Raw genomic sequence first — 19,520 nt, forward strand, 5'->3', positions numbered from 1 at the left:
AAGACCACGCCCCTTGTGTGGCCGCGCCCCCTTAGCATCTCCCCTCCCGTCTGCTCCGGCCCTCGGGGGCGCGAGGAGAGCACAGCGCAGCGGAGATTGGCTGCCCCGCCCCTGCCCCGCGCTGATTGGTGGGAGCGCCGGCCCGGCGGGATTGGCCGGTTCGAAGAGCAGGCGCGGCCGTGCTGCCCGGCCATGGAGGTCGTGCTGTGCTCCGAGCACGGTGAGGGGCGGCCCGGGGGCCTCCATGAGGGGCGGTGTGTGGGGGGCTTGGTCTGACCAGTTCCGTTCTTCCCTGCTCCGCAGGGTCCCTCTGCTTCCTGAAAACGGGCGTCCGCGATGGCCCCAACAAAGGGAAGAGCTTCTACGTGTGCGGGACGCAAGACTCCGCTGCCTGCGGCTTCGTCCTCCCAGCGCCGTAGGTGCAGGGCAGGGGCAGGGGCGGCAGGAGGGGGACGATGGGACAGGGGACACACTTGGCTGTCCTGAGGGAAGTTCACTGCTGCGTCAGCAGTCGCAAACTTGTTTTCTTACGTAGCCTTTGTTTTGTCGCAAGTGATTGCTTTGCGGTGGCAGTTTCCTGAGCAGTTCGTCTTGGCTGTATTGTTCCGCTTCTCCTTTCCTCCCTTCAGGGTTCCTGCTTCTCACTGCTTGATCCATGAGGGGTGCGTGGTGGAGCTGCAAGTCCTGGTTCAGCAACCGGACAGAGATGAATACCAGTAAGTTCCTCAGATTTTTAAAAAACCGAATGTCTGCCTTCAAACGGGTAAAACCTGTGTTCCTTTTTACTTCTTTATCGTATGTTCAGTGCTTAAAATAATATGTTCTCAAACTGATTCTGACTAATGGCCGTTTAGTCATTTACGTCAGAAAATCTTGAATCCTGTGATTAAGTAGTTTTTCTGTAATGAGGATTTAACGTCCACCTAAGCTGTACCTACGTTCTGTGGGAAAGGAGGCCCATTATTTAGAGTATTTCATTTTTATATCTTTGAAGACTTTGTAGGATGCTGCCTCTTAAAAATAAAGATTGTTATTCTTAGGATCAGGAGGCTCTTAGCTCTCTTTATTATTTATGAACAAGTGAGAGTTGAACTACCAATCATTCAAAGTGAAAACAGGGGTTTATTGCACATGTTGAAACAAATCATGTTGGAGAACCAGAGAGAACTTGCAGTTTCCTTCTAGAATTGAAGAGAGTCTTTGAGCCCTGAGGCCTTCACTTACCCTGCTTCCAAATGTTTGCCACTTTTATTAGCAGTTACATCCAATAGTATAAACCTGGGTCATCAGATAATGTTTGTTTTTAACAGAATTGAACATGGCTCTGTGATTGGATTCATCCAAACTCAGCATCAAATTCCCCAATGTTAGTTCTGATAAAGTACTTGCAGCAATCTTGGTTGGCTGCTAATTTAAAAAAAGAGTTGTTATAAAGATGAGGTAGCCTGTGCAGTGTAACTAAAAGAAGAGTTGTTTCCTTGCACCTTGAAATCATAAGATGCTTCTAAGGCTTTAAACATAGACAGTATTTTTGCCTGAGCAGTTACTCTTATATTGCTAAAATTTAGAAAAACCTCAAACTCTAGGAATCTTTATTCAGAGAACACTACTCCTGTAAAAAGCTCTGATCACAGCCTTTTGTTATGCAAAGGTCTGAATATAAAGTACAGACTCTTAGAACTTGTCTGTGATGTTTTTGGTGCAAACTACTTTTAAAATAATGCTTAGAGCTTCTTCATTGGCTTCTGGGATTGAAGTCTTGTTTTAATCCTTGGTAGGTTGTTTTACCGATGCCTCAAGAGTAAGTTGAATGGGAAGAAATGGTGTGGAAGCTTCCCATGGCAGGTAAGAGTGTTTTGTTTGTATTATATCGCCTTACTCTGGCATGGCTTTTCATTCCATATACCATAATCACCTCTGAAACTACTTAGTGGAAGATTTTATATTTTCCAGCCAAGAAGTGTATCAGGCCTGCTGTCCTCTAGATGAGATTTATCTTTCTTCTAAGTTGTGTGAAGTAATCAGTATTCTTCAGTCTTAGAAGAAGCTTGGATTTGATTTCTAGCTTTTTTTCTAGAGATTGTGCTATTGGGACTTGATCCCAAAAAACAATGGGAATTGCAAGAAAAAGTAGAAAACCAGCATTTATTTTGGATTTCTTATGAAATGTTATCCTGATTCTGTTAAAATGATAGGAAAGATGATCTTGGTAGAGGATGAAGTCTTGCTTGAGGTGATAAGGTTGTATGTGTTATTAACAGGCTTTAATAATTTGTACAGTAGCATTTACTGCCATGTACATATTGCAGGATCCAAAAGCTACCAAAGTGTCAAACCCCTTGGAATCCCAGTCCAGAACAGAATCTTTCTTCAATCCCACTAGTCAAAGAAATCCATTCAAAGTGCTAGATGAGAATCATGCACCATCATCCTGGAAACAAATGAAGCAAAGAAATGGAGAGGAAATTAAAGCAAAAGGAGATAAAGCAGAGAATGAGAGTGTGCTGGTATCACATAAAGAAAAGAAATTGACCTCTGATTCCTCCATAGAGACAGTACCTCTGGAAGAGCTCAAAAATAAAAAGAAATCATCCACAGGAAGTAAAAGTGACCCAGAACTTCAGGAGACTACAGTGTCTGAATCCAAACTTTGCCTTTCTGAGACCAGGAAAGGGAAAAATACACTTTCAGAGGAAGAGAAATATGGTGGCAGTGCCAGGGAATCCAAGAAGCCTTCGGATTGTGTGGACAAGGAGCCAGGCACAAGATCAAAACTCTTACCACTAAGTCTTGGAAAGCAAAGTACAAGTACCAAGCCTCCAAGAGAGGAGCAGCTTGGAGAAAAAAGCTTAAAAAGTTGTAGGGATAAACACACAAGAAAGAAAGATTGCAATGGTCAGAACAATGGTGAAATGACACCAATGTCTAAGGAAGATGTCCCTTCCCCAGCAGGAGCACAGTTGGCATCAGAGTGTGCTGCCCTGAGGGGAAGGGCAGAGGCAGAGCTGCCCAACACACAACTCGGGCCAGGGCTGCCACAGTCTCCTGGTGAAGCCTCTGCCAGTGATAGTGATAAAGAACAATTTGTTTGTTCTTCATCAGGTGAAAGTAAACCTGAGAAATCAGTTGAGATTCCTTCAGGAAAATCAGGAAAGAGTGTGCAGGGGACACCTTTGCCAGGAGCAGCAGCATCATATCACATGGAAGGATCCCAGGACCCTAAAGTGCTTCATAACCGTCTTCTACTCCATCTGAAACAGAAAAAGGTCATTATTGCACCTATTATTTGGGGGTTTTATTGTTCTGTTTTCAAGGTGATTTCTGTTACTCATGACAGGCATCAGAATATGTATCCTCACAGCAGAAACTCAAAATGGGGCTTAGGAAGATGTGGCATGGAAGGCAATTCAGCCTTTGTACAGACTGGTTGCAATAAGCAGATACAGACCAATAACTTCAACGGTAGTACAATCTTCTGCCTTTGGGGATGCTCAGTTTTGACCCACCTGAGGTTGTGTCTTGCCTTTTACCCTGAAAATAATTTGCATAAAATGGAATAGTGCACAGCCAGTTTAACCTTTGTAAATAACATGGCTGTCTCTTGGCCTTGTGCAGTAGGAATGATTTAGCTATGAAAGCTTACATTGGGGTGAAATAAACTACTTGCCTGTTTGCTTTTATTTTTTTCCCAAAAATTGCCAATCACTATGTTTTACAGTTTTCATTATGATCCCCCCCCCCCCTTTTTTTGTCTGGAGTTCAGAACAGAACTTTGAAATGAAGTCATAACTGTTGTTTGTGCAAGCATAGAGAGAAAGGTGCAAGTAGGTTAAATGTTTTGAATGTTGTGAGAGATGTTAAGATTGTCTGACTCACCTGACTGCCTGTTTCATAAAAAGGAGGAATCCCTGTGTCCTTCCATATTTTCTAATGAAACACTAATGGTTAGTTTTCTAAAGAACCCTAATGGTTAGTTTATTTTCTCCTAAAAGACTGTTTAATTGCACTGAATGGCACTGGAAAGCTTTTGGAGACTACAGAACAGTATCTAAAAGCAAATTAAAATGGGATAGGATTAGTTCTTTTTAGACTTCTGACCTGATTGTTCTGTGTTGGCAGAGAGCTTGGTGACCACACTCAAGTTTTGGTTTCTTTCTTTTTTGCAGAGTACATTGGCTACAGTGAATGTTCAGATGCTGCCAGATAAAGGGGAGCGCTTATTAAAGCAAGTGCAGGATTTGGAAGCTGCACTCAGTGGTTTTAACATTTCAACAGCAGATACTAGTGAAAAAGGTAGGGCTAATTTTTTTTTTTTCTCCAAAAGTTTACAAAACAGTTTGTCTTAAAATAGTTGTTAATATGCAAGAAGCATAGCATATACTTATATATGGCCTGCGGTCTATAAAACCACCCTCAACAGGGTCTGTTGAGATTTACTGAAGAGGAAAATTGTTAATTGCAAAGTACATGTCTGGGAGCTGATGAACGGAGCAAGTCAAATGTTTCCTCTGTAATGTAGTGGCTTCCCAAGGGAATTTCCTCCCACCCTTAGGATCTAGGTTTCCAGCTTTGGCTACATGACTAAGACAGGTATCTCTATGAGAACATGCCAATGAAGTGTTCACTCCCTCTGTTGCATTATGAATCTGTGTAGTTCATGCATGTTTGTTATCACTGAATATTCCAGCTACCAGATTCAAAATGGGCAGCTTCCAGTGTGCCACTCCTGAGAGAGAAAAGCTCATGAGCTCTTTTGGCCCATTTGTTCTTGGATATATAGTTTTTGTTTCCAAAATATTGAGAAGAGACATGGCTTCAATATTAATAAATTATCTGGGAACAGGGTGCAAAACTGACCTTGTTTGCACTACTCTGATCACAGCTGCAGAATTCACTGTATTGCTGTAAACCACATACTGAGGCTGCAGCTGGACACATTGCCTGTCACACCAGCAGGCCGAGAGCACATGTTCACAGTTGCAGTAGCTCAGGTGATGTGGTAATCTGCTATTAAACTGGTGTCACCACTTCACAGTATTTTGCAAGCAGACTGTTGGGCAAAATGAAGGCTCTTGTCTGGGCTGTAGAGCAAGGCTCTTGAGATTCACTGTCCAACCTTTTCCGCCTGTGATTCCTTTCTCCTTAAGGGCAGGATAGCACAAGCAGCAGCTGCTGTGAAGAGTCTTTATCTAACCCAGTTGGGAGGCCAGGTGGTACAAAGTCGATAGCACTTCTCCTGCTTCAGGATCCTACAGCAAATGCCTCTGCAGGCTCACAGAGTCACCTCTCAGCTGCTGCTACTTTGGGTTCCAGTGGCCAAAGTTTTGGAAGTAAGTACAGAAAGACTTTGCTATTACAGAGAACCCAGTTAAGTACGATTTCTGAAATAATCCTGCAATTTATGGATACATGTGAGAGTACTAAGCCTGTTTTGTTGCTGCATACTGTCCCTCAGGCATCTGTAGTCACTGAAGTCAGTCTCTGGGGTGAAAGATCTGTTTGGGAAAGTTAGCTTTGTAGACACATCTCTGGTACTGTATCTTTGCAGTGAGTGTTGGTGTGCAGAATCTGTATGAAGAAAGAATGACAGAACACCGAATCAGGGCTGTACACAGTGCCACATTTGAGGCTATTAATCATCTTCACAAATCTCTAGAATCCTGTCCAACAGAGGAGACAGCAGCTGAAGATCCCTCTGGACTGAAGGTGGGTTGGCAAGGACGGAAGCTGTCATGCTGATGAATGAATCACAACATCTGAGTGGTACCCTAGAGCATTCCTTCCTTCCCACTTTGACATACTTTGCATCCTGTTGGAAGGAGATACTCTATTTAGTTCCATCCATGTTGTTTGTATGTGACTGGCAGAACAGAGGTGTGAGGAACAGGCTGAGAACTTCATTTTTCATTCTTCCTGTTGAGCTACAAGAAATAATCTTTCATAAAAGGTTTGCAGGTGATTTACGTTCATGGAATGTGATGGACTCCAGAGTAGTTCTGATCTGTTTGAGGTTATATACAAGGTATTGGAACAAAGGCATGTGCCTCTACAGGATGTAGATGCATATATGTTGTGTCACTTGTCTTAGGACCTTTTCAGTGGTGGGGAAGGCCACTGAATGTCCTGTGATGGTAGTATGTAGTCCCTCTTCCTGTTTTAAGAGTCTGTAGGGGGTCTTAGACTCTGTGAGAAAAGGGGAAGTGTTCTCAATCCCTTTCCTTGATAGTGGTAGCTGTTGTAAGCAAGGCAATCTGGGGTGGATTTTCCCGCTCAACAAGCCATCATTATCTGCTCTCTGAGAGCACTCTGAGGCATTAGGCTGGTTAGCGCAGGAAACATTAGGAAGACTCACATATGGCACTGCTTACCTCCTGTCTGCAGAAGTTGCTTACCTTGGGTATCCCAGCCCCTATGGAAAAGGATCAGGTAGGTAAACTCCTTTTAGTTGGATTGTAGTAAAATCCTACTTTACTGATATGAAACACCTCTTAAAACAGTTGAACATGGCAATTGGTACAGGAAGCAGAAGTGTCTAAATTTTGCCAGGTATTTCCTTCAAATTCTCTGTCTCACTCACCCCCTCAGGTCCCACTGCTGCAGCACCAGAAACAGGCGCTCTCATGGCTCCTCTGGAGAGAGAGTCAGAGGCCGTGTGGAGGAATTCTGGGTGAGCAACAGAATGGCAAAGTGGATTTTGTGGGGCAGATCTATGGCAGCAAAGTTGTGCATGTAACTTACTTGGAGGCCAATAACTGGTAGACATGTCAAAAGGGCTTGTTTTCTGTGCCCTATTACCAAGTACAGTTATTAACCAATTGCTAAATCATACCCTGACATTTTCATCTGTGTATTTTTGATTTTCTGGGTTCCCCAGGACACTTTCTGTTGTAGTATTTCATTCAGTGTAGATCCAAGGGGGCTCATTTCTGCAGGTGATAACTTGCGTGCGTCTTTTTGCAGCGGATGACATGGGCTTAGGGAAGACTCTAACCATGATTGCTCTCATTCTGGCCCAGAAGCAGCTGAAGACAGAGAAAAGAAAGGAGACATTAGAAATATGGCTATCCAAAAATGGTACAGAATTTTTTCCATTCTACAGCACATGCATTATGATGAAGTGCCATCTGAAATACCTAAAGCATTATAGGTTAAGGGGTTGTAGAGCAACACACTGTATCTGTGCTCATATTCCTTCTGCAGGAAGCTTTCATTTGGCTAAATTGTACTGTGCCTCCTTACATGGCCTTTCTCTGATCAGGGTCATTTTTGTCTCCCATTGGATGTGTAGGATTTTCCAACTCATTACTTTATATTGTTTGGAGATCTTTTTTTTTTTTTAAGGATTTCCTGAAGTAGTTAAAGCCAGCATATCACAGAATCACAAGGTTGGAAGAGACCTTCAAGGTCATCGAGTCCAACCTGTTCCCTGACACCTCAACTAAATCATGGCACTGAGTCCCACATCCACTCTTTTTTTAAACACGTCCAGGCATGGTGACTCCACCACCTCCCTGGACAGACCATTCCAGTACTTTGTCACTCTTTGCGTGAAAAACTTATTTCTAATATCTAACCTGTATTTCCCTTGATGCAGCTTGAGACTGTGACCTCTTGTTCTGTATGTTGCTGCTTGGAGAAAGAGACCAACCCCCACTTGACTACAACTACCTTTCAGGAAGTTGTAGAGAGTGATATGCTGGGTTTGCAAAAGATTTCACAGTTTTTTAAACATATGCGTAGTTTTCATAGGGACTTCAAATAGTTACTACTCACCTCTCTGTAACTGATCTTTTTTCTTTCCAACTCTCCCCCAAAGATCATTTTTATCTTGTCCACAGACACTGGGGATGTTAGTGCTTTTTTAAAGAGTATTGCTTCTGTGTCCACAGTTTGCACTGTCTGTATCCTCATGGAATTGGTTGGACACTCTTCTCAATTGCAAATTCCAAAAATTCTGTCTTTGTTCTAGTCTAATGTGAAGACATTGAAACTTGTCTGCAATATTTTCTTTTAGACTTCACTATTATCCCTTCCCATGGCACTTTAGTTATTTGTCCTGCATCCTTGATCCATCACTGGAAGAAAGAGATTGAGAGACGTGTGGTCTTTGGCAAACTGAGGGTCTGTCTGTACCACGGGGCAAATCGAGATAAGCATGCAGAGGTGTAAGTGCTAAACCATAAATATGACTGAGAAAAACAAAATACGATGTAGCAAGAGACACCATTTATCAAAATTGAAATGAAAGTGGATGTAGAATGATGGGAGAATGTGAAGTATTAAAATGTGGAAGGGCCAGAAAGTCAGACTGATGTGTGCTATCAAGGTGTATTTAGTAAAACATTTATGGCCTGTGCCCATGCTCAGTGGTTCTGGTGGAGGTTGTTGTTGCTTTTGATAACAAAATAAAGGTGTATATTCTCCAAAAGAGAATATAAAGATTGTCAATGGCAGTTTCTTCCATGCTTGTGCTTGGTAGTTGTATTTTTTAATGTATATAATTCAGTGTGTTTTCTAGACCTCTTCAGGCCATGCTGAGCAGTATTCCTGGGTGCCTGGCTCTAAGTACTGCTCATGCCATGTGGTGTGCATTCTGATCAATGGGCTTTTCCTGTAATCTTGAGCTTGATGTGTCTACTTCCAGTATCCTTAAAATGGGGACAATGTGTTTTTCCTGTTTAACTGCAAAGAAGCTCAGTTTTCTGTAAAAGAGTTTCAGCTTGTGTCGCACTGTGTTGTTCTTAAATGCATACTTCAGCATGCATGTAGTCTCTCTTGCAAAAAAAATTCTTATTGGTTCTTGTTCCTGATTACTACTTTCTTTTAATTCAGGCTTTCTGGATATGATGTTGTTGTCACAACCTACAGCCTTCTCTCCAAGGAGATTCCCACAACCAAAGAGGAGGGGGAAGTCCCTGCTCAGGACCATGATGTGGAGGTGAGAAGCCATAATGTCAATAGGGAATTGCCTTAAAGTTTTGTTCTCAGGTGTTACAAACCATTGTTGTTTGAAGTAGCACCTTATATGTGCTACAGTGAGCAGCAACTTGATTTTTTTTTTCATAAACCCCTGTTAATTATTTTTGTAAAAGCAAAGTGATGAGAGGAAGTGCTGTGAAGTGGAGCAAGAACAGATATATTCACAATATATATGTTCTGTAGAATTATAGAATATGTTACATTGAATTCAGACAGTTGAAATGTCTTGAAAAGTAATTTCAAGAATGCAATGATGAATCTCATTCTCCTTTGAGGTGAAGGTGTAGTAGAATCTTCTGTTTGTTGCTTGAAGCGCTAATGCCACCCCAAACTACCAGAAACCTCAGGCTCTGGGTCAGTCTGAACTGAGACTGAGGCAGCTTCCATGCTGCCTTGAAGAAACAGCAGTGTGCTGGCTGGACTATGAAAATAACAATGTGATTGCTGAGTGCTGACTGAAATGACTACACAGTGTAGAGGAAGTCTCTTGCTGTCTCCTACCTCTCTGCCCAGCTCTAGATGTAGCTCTCGATGAAAACAGGACTTGGAATTTTCTGAAATTTCTAGGTGGCATCTATAAAATTTTGAGAGATCAGAATAATTATATGTGGTCCTTCATCTCAGCATAGCAAAACTTTACTGATAGGAAGCACCTCTTGAAACAACAACATTATAAGATAAAATGTTAAAAGCAAGAAAATGAACAAAATACTAGAAATTGTTATTGAGATCAGGCAAATAAGTTAGTTTTTGGCTTATGAACTTTAAACGTGGAAGCTTTAAAGGGATGATTTTTGGAGACTATTTCTTACATGACAGTAAGAACACAAACTGCTGCTGACTAACATCACAAAAATACTTTGTGCTGGAAAAATGTGTTTGCTTGTGCCTCCTTAGAGAACCTAGGTTTTGATTCAGATTATAGTATGCTTTTTCTTTCAGAGTGGATCATCTCCCTGTTCCCCTTTGCTCAGGGTAGCTTGGGCTCGAATTATATTGGATGAAGCTCACAATATTAAAAACCCACGGGTTCAAACCTCTATAGCTGTGTGCAAATTGAGAGCCAGTGCCAGATGGGCTGTCACTGGGACGCCAATACAGAACAACTTGCTGGACATGTACTCTCTGCTGAGGTGAGCTGGCTGCACGTGACACATGGGCAGGGATCCAGTTTTAGTAATTCTTCTCTGATGAAGTGCTGAAGTTGTTTCTAAGTTTGAGATGTCTTTAAGATATGTGGAGTAGTAGGATTAGTTATATTAATGGTTAGCACCATTAGGTAGTAGGATTAGTTATATTAATGGATTGCAAAGGCTGTGGTGAGGCATTGCAAAAGTCTGACCATGTGTTGCATGTAGCTTTTCTGCCTCCGTGGAGAACAAAGGGGAAATTACCTTGGATCTCCTTTGTCTTCAGGATGAGTATGCACAAAACCAATTTTAATGAACAGAGGTTTTTTGAGTTAATCCCTGTTGTTACCAGGGCATCCTGGGAGGACCTTCTTGGAGTGTTGTGCTACGAGGGCATTGAAGGAAAGAGTGAAAACTTTGGATTCTCTGAACAATGATAAACAGTGCTCCTCATTGCTGAGGGAGGAAAAGTTACAAATGGTAACAGAGAGAACTTGCATTTGAGATTAATTTTGGATAATTGAAATTAACTGTCAAGTAAGAAGTTTGCTATTTTGAAATAACCAATGAATATGCTTTTTGGCAAGTGCATCTGGATGTCCTTTGTTTGCTGGTTGTGCTTGAAACATAATGGGCTAAGAGGAAGTGATGGGTACAGAATCAGAAAGAGGTACTTACAGTATTAGTGATGGTAGGACATCTAAGCAAACAAGTTATTACCACCATTACACTGGAAATTAATTACTGCTCCTTGGTCATGCAGTTACAGCATTTGGAAATGGTTTGTTTTGGTACAAGAAGTTTGGTTCTGGTCACTCCAGAGTAAGTGAAGAACTCTTCTTCCCTTGCTATGAAGTCTCTTTCCTTCCTGTCACAGGTTTCTACGTTGCTCTCCTTTTGATGAATACAAAGTTTGGAAGTACCAGGTAGATAACAACACAAGGAAGGGAGGGGAGAGGCTAAGCCTCTTAACCAGGAGCCTCTTACTGCAGAGAACTAAGGACCAGTTGGATTCAGCTGGCAAGCCCCTGGTAAGAGCTTTACCCTCCAAAACTGTACCATCATTCCATTGTTTTCCTTGCAGCAGACAGTTAGTTATTTACATGCATAAATTTGTTAATGGGTGGGGTTTCCCATCTGCTGCAGCCTCTTGAGCAAGAGAAGCAAATGTCTGTGGGATGATTTGGTTGCTTACCCAGAAAGCAGAATTAAAGGAAATAATGAAACCTTTCAGTTATAAATCACATATTATTTATATCAGACCAAAATATGCCAAGTAATTGCATATAGATGGCCACTTAGTGGAAGGTTAGTCTAGATCACTGGACTAGCCTAGGTCTGAGAATCCAAGCTGCCACATGTCAAATGGACCTGGTGTGTGCTGGAGCATTGGCTTTCTGCGTTGCTTTTTACAAACAGTCTGTTGAATGGAATATTAGTCATAGGTGTTTCTTAAGCCTTTAAAAGGTATAGTTTTAGTCTACTGTCTGATTTTGAAAGGGGAAATAAGGTACTTTAACAACACAAAAATTTATCCCTTTGTGGTAGTTGTTGAGCAGTCCATACATAGTATGAACTTGTTATTGGATGAGCTGGAATAAAGATTTTATTGTGAGTGTTAACCAGGCTCCTTCGAGTTCTGTGAGTGTCTGTTTTGTCATAACTGCGTTAATACATTTGGCTTTAGTGAACTAACAGCTATCTTCTGAGATTTAGTGTGTTTGTTGTGTTAAATCTTGGATTGCTGCTGTTTGTGATGCTCTCTAAGACTTGCACTACATACATCTGATCCTGTGAATTTTCACTTCAGGTATCTCTGCCCCAGCGTAGGACGCAGTTGCATCAGTTAAAACTTACAGCAGAGGAGCAATCTGTGTACAATGTGCTCTTTGCAAGATCCAGGTATGAATGTGGGTAGAGATATGGTATTTTGTGGGTTTGTTTCTTATTGATATGGAAATGAGAGGAGACATTCACTTAGATGAGGAGGGCTTTTGGATAAATTCCTGTTAATTTTTTTTTCCATTCTGATTTATCTGTCTAGTGTGTTTGAAAATACACTGCTTGTTCAGGTAGCAGGCAAAACTGAATAATTTCTTTTCTCCCATATATTCATGCCTTATATGAGCTCTGTATTCTAGCCTTACACTTAATCTCACTGATTTCAAGACTCCAAAGATTTGGAATTGCAACAAGTAGTTCTTAAATGATGATGTGTGAGCACCTGTAAATGAGAGAATTATAATCTTTGCTCTGTGATTCTTGTACAGTTAGGAATTATACTGGCCTCTCCAGATAGCAGTAATGCAAGCCAGCATCACTTTGTGTTCTCCTAGGCTCTTTCAGCAGTCTCACTGTAAAGACTTTCCCTTCCTTTTAAATATGGATTTAAAAGTGTTCTCATACTCAAAAGGCAACTTGCTTTCTCTTGTGAATTACAAAATGCATCTTTGGTTTTGATCATACTCAGGTTAAACAAGACTGGGGTTTTTTTGGTGATCATTTTTGTGACTGAATGATTAATAAAACCTTCCTTACCTTAATTCATCATCAGCTTGCTAAGCTCAGGTCCCTCCTGCCTTTTTTCTTGCTGTGAATCCCAGTGTCTTTGTCTTTTTTACAGGTCAACACTACAGTCATACCTAAAGAGACAAGAGCAGAAAAATGAAGACAGAGAGTATGATGGTGATAATCCGTTTGAGAAAGGTTTGAGCATGCCCTCGCCTAAAAACATTTTCAGAAGTGGCTCTTAAGTGCACAGCTCAGAAGGGGGAACAGACCTGGGGTCAGGACTTGGAAATTCTTCAGAAAATGCTCCCCTCGTGTTCCAAAGACTTATACCTTAGAATACTAAGTGTGTTCTCGTCGTTGTGGCTCTGGGAAAATCTCTTAACCCTTCTGGGCCTAAAATTGCTTTTGAAATAAAGGTCTAGTTGCTCAGATAACATATGTCAGCATTAATGTATGGTATATCATACTCTGACTTGTGTTATCTTTTTTTCCTTTTTTAACTTAAATTGGGGGTTGATGAGTTCCTGTGTTAAATCAGGTATTTGCTTGCCTGTTCATTCTTGACTCCTCTTTGTGAACCTCTTCCTGGAGGTGGATGGGCAGTGCTCAGAAATGCTTCCAAGAGCTCTTGATGTTTTGTCTTCCTTCCTTGGCAGTTGCACAAGAGTTTGGAGTCAGTCAAAAGGAATTTCTAGCAGGCTCACAAAGTGCCTCCCAGGTCTCAAGTACTGTCCATGTCTTGTCCATGCTCTTGAGGCTCCGTCAGTGCTGCTGCCATCTCTCCTTACTGAAAGTGGTAATTGCATTGTAGTGGTATGGGGGTTTTGTGGGGATTTTTTCAAGTGTTTATGCAAGTTAACAGACTTGGTAACACCTTTGTTTCTCTTAGCTATGAGAGTATGAATAGAGTCAATTTTAGAACTCTGTTTTGAAGCCCAAGATGTTTTAGATGGGCTTACCTTCTACGGAAGAGTTCATCAGCATAACTTATACAGGCAGCTGTGTCTTTGGAAATACATTTATTCGGACAAAAAGGGAACTAGAATTTTAATGGTAAAAAAGTCTTAATCTTAACATAGTCTCTTGAAAAGTGCACAAGTGTAGCCTGTTTCAAGGGCTTTTGTATTGGAGAGCTCTGTCAGTGCTTTGAGGTTGCCTTGCATGAAGCAGACTAATCTTTCAGGAGTTCTCTGCTCTGAACTATATATATATATATCAGCTGTAGAGAGAGTTCAGCTATTAGGGGAACACGCAGGAATTTATGTGCTAACATCTGTAATCCTGCAGTTGTTAAATGATGAGGCACGGGGGGAGTCCAAGGAGACTGGACCACAGGAAATGGCTAAGCTCACATGCTTTCCCTACACTGCCCCTTTTGGGGCAGAATAAAGGTCCAAAGGAACGGTTTGATCCAGTAGTGTTTCTTAATTGTTCTGTCTTCATATTGCAGAGCATCCTTCAAACCCAGTGTCCTCAACAGATACTGTGCTGACTGGATCAGTACTAAATTTGATCTCAGATTTGACTGTGATCTCTTATTATTTTCCTTTCTTCCCACAGGCTCTGGATCAAGTTAACTTGAAAAGTGAAGGCCTTGCACTCTCCATTGAGGAACAGCTTGGTGCTTTGACACTGTCTGAGCTCCAGACTCCTGATTCCAAGTCAACAGTCTACCTCAATGGCACAGCTTTTGAAACAGATATCTTTGACATCACCAGGGAGAGCACCAAGGTATTCTGGTTGTGGCAATCTTACCTTCCTTGAGAAGCTTGGATTTCAGCACTTTGCCTCTTAAATGGTAATTGCAGATCAGGCTAAGTTGCCAATTGAGATGAAATCAGATGAATAGGTTGATAGCCTGCTGAGCCCCTTCTGGGAACTCCAACTTCTCACACGTTGAGCAGTACTTTTAGTAAAGCTGTGACAATGTGACTGCTGAAAAACTAAGTGAAAATCTTAACCACTGGATTCCCAGAACCTCAGAAGAGCTTGTATGTGAGATCATGGTGCTTGTGATGAGCAAGAAAAAAAGAGGTGGCAGCAAGAGGAGAGGTTGCAATAACTTCCCACAGGAAGGCTGGAATCCGTAAGACAGGCTTGTATGATTTGATTTCCTGGCCCTGTTTTCTGTGGGGAGTGTTCTTACCAATGACTATTAAAATCTCTTCAAACTCTAAACACAGAAGAAATTTCAGTTGAAAAGCTATTTTGATCACTTTCTACTTTTAATAAAGAATATCCAAGCATGAGCTGGATTATGAGAGCAAGCAGACTAATGTTTTGGATTTTTTTTTTTTTCCTGCAGATAGCTCAACTCTTGGCCGAATTGAAAACCATTCAGAGTCACCCAGAGCCTCATAAAAGGTTAGGAACCATGTCCTTTTCTTTAGTCATAGTGATTGAGAGAAGCACATTGTTTCTTGAGAACAGCAGAAATAGCTTAAAATAATTGAATACAAAACTCATGGTATGATAAAATGGTGTCGGTACTGCAGTAGTTGAACATAAGTCTTGAGGAAAAAAAAAGTCTGAGACAAAAGAGGGGAGTTTAAGATACAGATAAGTGTCAACATAAGGGAATGTGCGAGAAGTCTCAGGCCTTGAGGCCCAGGAAGCCTATTCTCCAGAAGTAGGATTGGGAATAATTTTGTCGTGATGAGAAGTATTTGCCCACCCTACAACCAAAAGTGGAGGACTAAAGTAGAGATTAAAACTGAACCTGGTAGAGATAAAGGAATGCATTGATCAGAGGACCTATAGAAAGCTTTTTTCCAGTCTTTTCCAAAAAGTATTCCCTTCATAAGAATGGGAGCACCAACATTGCTTTTGTTCCCTTTCAAGAAACTATTAAACAAGTTACTGCCTCAGAAACTGTTTAGTCCAACAAACTGGAGAGTGAGAGGCTATAGTGAATCTGAATCTAAATTTGGTGTTGGTATTGATTTTTGTGATTTTGAGAAAAAGCTGTGTTGTGACTCAGGTTTGTGGTTGGGAGGTGAAAATGTAAAATCCAAAAATAGAGGTGAAAGTTATAGACTTAATTTATATGAAGTTTATTGGTTATTAGTCTATCACAGTAAGTTCTACCACTACACCTCTATTTCTGAATTGGGAAGGGGCTTGGCTCCAGTTTGCAGTGGGGAAGAGTGCCTGAATTGTTGTGTCCCCTTGGGTTGAGACACTGTAATGACCAAACTGTTTCAGTACCGAGTGCTGGTTATGAACTCCCTGTTCTCTCTCCAGCGTGGTTGTCTCTCAGTGGACAAGCATGCTCAAAGTTGTAGCTGTGCACCTGCAGCGCCTGGGGCTGAAGTATGCCACAGTGGATGGCTCTGTCAATCCCAAACAGAGGATGGATGTGGTGGAAGAGTTCAATAACAATCCCAAAGGGCCTCAGGTATGCGTTCAGGGCAGGGAAGTATTCCCTAGCCCTGCTGTGAGCAGTTGTGATGTCTGACTCAGTGGTTGTAAACAGGTTCCTTAACTCTCTTTTGGCCTTTGAAGGTAATGTTGGTCTCATTGCTGGCTGGAGGCATTGGACTGAACTTGACTGGAGGAAACCATCTCTTTCTCCTTGACATGCACTGGTAAAGAGAAATACAAATTCCATCTTGGAGAGGATATGTAGGGCGTGCTGCTTGCTTTGTCACTGGATGTAATGTTTGAATCAACTGGGTTAGGCAGGAGGTGTTTAGCTTATATTTGGGGTTAGTGGTTAGTTAGGGGAAAGTGTTTTTACTGTGGCCTTCATCCGAGATACTGATTTGTCAATCCAGTGCTCACTGCCCTGAAATACAGTACTCTAGGGGCAAGAAAAAATACAGGAATATAACAGCAATCCAGGTATGCAGCTCTGTATCACAAAATGCTGCAGGGACTTGGCAGTCCCTGGCTTAATTTCTTACAGTAATAGAAATGGTGCAGTAATGCCTACAGGCAGTTTGGCTTGAAATAAATCAATGGTGTCGAGCATAGTCTGTAACTGGGCACAGCTAGAGTACCTTTGGGTTTTACATATGAGAAGAGTGTGTGCAAGCTCCTGATATTTGTGCTGTCTCATCAAAGTCACAGTCGTGCGTTTTTTAAACTAAATGTTACTCATGAGAACTTAAAAAGCAAACGAAATGTTTCTCATACAAAACCAACTGCTAAGTAGTAGCATTAAGGAGATGCTTCTACAATATGGAGGTTACACCAACAAGTATTCCCTGTAACTTTATCAGATGGACCCACCTCTTATGTAAATATTCCTGAGTGATGGCCTTTTTCACTGGGGTTTGCCTTTTTGCTTCTCTCTTTCCTTACCACCTACTCAGCTTTCTCTGAGTAGCAACTGTTGGCCAGGCTTGGGGCTACATGGACCAGTGGTCTCAGTCATGCAGTTGGCTTTCCCAGGGCAAGGGGAAGTACAGTCAGGGTGAAGGCTGGCCATCAAGCTGGTAAACCTGAGGTAGCCTGGGAGCAGTTTTAGTTCTACAGAGGAAGAAAACAGGATTCCCTGGAGGCAGGAAAATGAGTGAACTGTTTTGTTTTGTTTTGGTTTTTTTTTAATTACCTTTTAGGAATCCTGCTCTGGAGGACCAGGCATGTGACCGCATTTACCGAGTGGGGCAGAAGAAGGATGTTGTGATACACAGGTCAGCATTTTACTTTGCAGAAGGAGGAGCTGCTGCTTATATACTGTCTGGCTTTAGTCAGTGAGATGAGACCTTGTTTTCTCTACTTATAGCTAGACACAAGGTCTGACAGTGGCATTGAGATTTGGGCAGTGAGATAAACATGTTTTCATGTGTTCTGTGTGGCACTTGCATGCATGTGGCACAGGACAGCATGTTGCTGTCCTGACAGCTAGCAGGGTTTCTTGTTTTTCAGCCTGTGGATTATTGGGGGTGTCCTGTTCATTCCTGAGAACAGTTTGGGCACCAAAAGATTTCTCTTAATTGAGTGGAGATTTTTTCACTGTGATCCCTAAGCCGGAATCTTTCTAGTATCACTAATAAAAAACACATGAAGCGTTTCTAATAAGTGGCAAAGTTGACTTTTATAAAAAGCATCTGTAGCTAAGTACTGAAAGATTAAATTAGTTGTTGTAAATGCACAGCACATTCAAAGACTTGAATCTAAAATGTTCTTTTGGGTACAATGTTTTTTGTATAATAGGTGCCATCAGTTATCATGCAATAATTACAGGATTTTGTCACACAATTGCTGTTACTTCAGATGACCAAAGTTGAGACCTGAAGTGCATCGGACTTATATTTGAAATGCTATTGTGGTTGGATATGAGGATAGCTGTTTTCTGTTCAAAGGTTGTCTCAGTTTGAGACAAAATAGGAGGAAAATATTTTGTCAGTCACATAATTGGCTAATTATTAATTTCTAAGTAAGATTAATCTTTTGAAATGTACTGGGGAAGTGTTTGAATAACACTGATGGTTTTTTTTTCTAGCACTTGAGATGGTGTGGATTTGTTTTGTCCTTTTTTAATTTTTTTTTAGATTTGTCTGTGAAGGAACGGTAGAAGAAAAGATCCTACAACTCCAGAAGAGGAAGAAAGGTCTTGCCCAGCAGGTTCTGTCAGGCAAAGGAGAAAGCTTCACTAAGCTCACTCTGGCTGACCTTAAAATTCTCTTTGGCATCTAATTATCCTTTGCAGTACCCAAGAGAAAGTAATTTATATCTGTGAATAACTGCAGATTTCATCATAAGGCTTCTGTTCCGAGGTGGTCGTTTATTTTGAACAAACAACTACATTTTTGTAACTGTTCTGGAAAGTTATCAACTTCTAATAGCTAGTTTTAATATTGATCATTTATACAAAAGTTAATAAAGTTTTAAGGTATTGTTTTGAAACAAATGGTTCTTGGTTTTCTCTGAATGCCTTCTACTTAGAATACTTTTCTTTTCAGGACAGGAGATGCACAGGCCTAAGTGAAACAAGAACAAGGGAAACAAATGTGAGGTAGGGAAGTTCAGAGGTTGTGTGGGCATGAATAAAGAGAAAAAAATTGAGCATGATTCTGTAAGACTATATGCATTTTAGAGTTTTAAGTAACAAAATTAAGGAAGGACTTAGAAGAATACTATCGCTGTTAAGCTCATTAAAGAAAGGCATGGGATACACTTTTAATGGAGCAAAAGAAGGTGTCGGTTTATTCCTGTGTCTCTTTATATAGAGTTTTAAAGAACACCTTTGTCTATCCCTGATTGGGCAGTAACATGTTGTTACCCCGTATTGATTGGTCACTCAGTCCCCTGGTGTGTACATGCAGAAAGAGTTGTTTGTGACATAGTTTCATTTTTCTACCTAAGGGTTGCAAAAACAGTTCGTACAGGTGGCTAGTGTTTTTCACAATCCTAGAGTTTTTTCTCAGGAAACAAAGCAGGAAAGTAGGTTGTTTTCCACTGCTGCAGGACTCTGTTCTCACAAATAGCTGTCAGCTTTCTCACAGCTTCTGTTGGCTCAAGTCAGGGTTCAGTGTGTAAGGCCTTTGGCCTGCTGTTCCACCAATACAAATACTTCACTTTCTCCTTTGTTCTTGAGGAGGACGTTTTCTACCCTGCTGAAAATATTTACTGAAGCAGGGACCTAGATTTCTTTTATGTTTCTATGAAACGGAACCTGAGTTTCTAATTGTTGTGGGGATTTTTTTGTGACTATTAGTTTTGAGGACATTCTGAAGTTGAAGGCCTAGCATCTACCTTTAGCTGCCATTTCATGAACTGGCAAATTTCTGCTGCAAAGTGTAATGAGTTAATGTCTTAGTTTGTTCATCAAGTTGCTAAAAAGACTATAAGAGGGGGAAAAGCCAATAATAGAAAAAAACCTGCAAGGATAGATGTAACCAGCTAATATGTTGCAAGATGAATATAACGGGCTAATATATTGCAAAATAACTG

The 19,520-nt window shown here is 41.2% G+C and overlaps 1 protein-coding gene across 1 annotated transcript; it reads left to right on the forward strand.

Moving 5' to 3' along the window:
• Positions 1–244: 244 nt before the first annotated feature.
• Positions 245–18,471, forward strand: TTF2 (transcription termination factor 2). The gene is made up of 23 exons (XM_036401546.2): positions 245–254; positions 304–415; positions 630–716; positions 1,779–1,845; positions 2,310–3,266; positions 4,167–4,293; positions 5,148–5,330; positions 5,549–5,706; positions 6,586–6,667; positions 6,961–7,074; positions 8,015–8,165; positions 8,833–8,938; positions 9,922–10,112; positions 10,987–11,140; positions 11,920–12,011; positions 12,733–12,815; positions 13,277–13,416; positions 14,181–14,351; positions 14,926–14,984; positions 15,864–16,017; positions 16,125–16,207; positions 17,183–17,257; positions 18,119–18,471. Exons 1-23 carry the CDS (start codon positions 245–247, stop codon positions 18,261–18,263), a joined length of 3,501 nt encoding a protein of 1,166 aa, XP_036257439.1. The 3' UTR covers positions 18,264–18,471.
• Positions 18,472–19,520: the final 1,049 nt, after the last annotated feature.

The sequence above is a fragment of the Molothrus ater genome, chromosome 2 (assembly GCF_012460135.2).
Source record: "Molothrus ater isolate BHLD 08-10-18 breed brown headed cowbird chromosome 2, BPBGC_Mater_1.1, whole genome shotgun sequence".
Lineage (NCBI taxonomy): Eukaryota > Metazoa > Chordata > Aves > Passeriformes > Icteridae > Molothrus > Molothrus ater.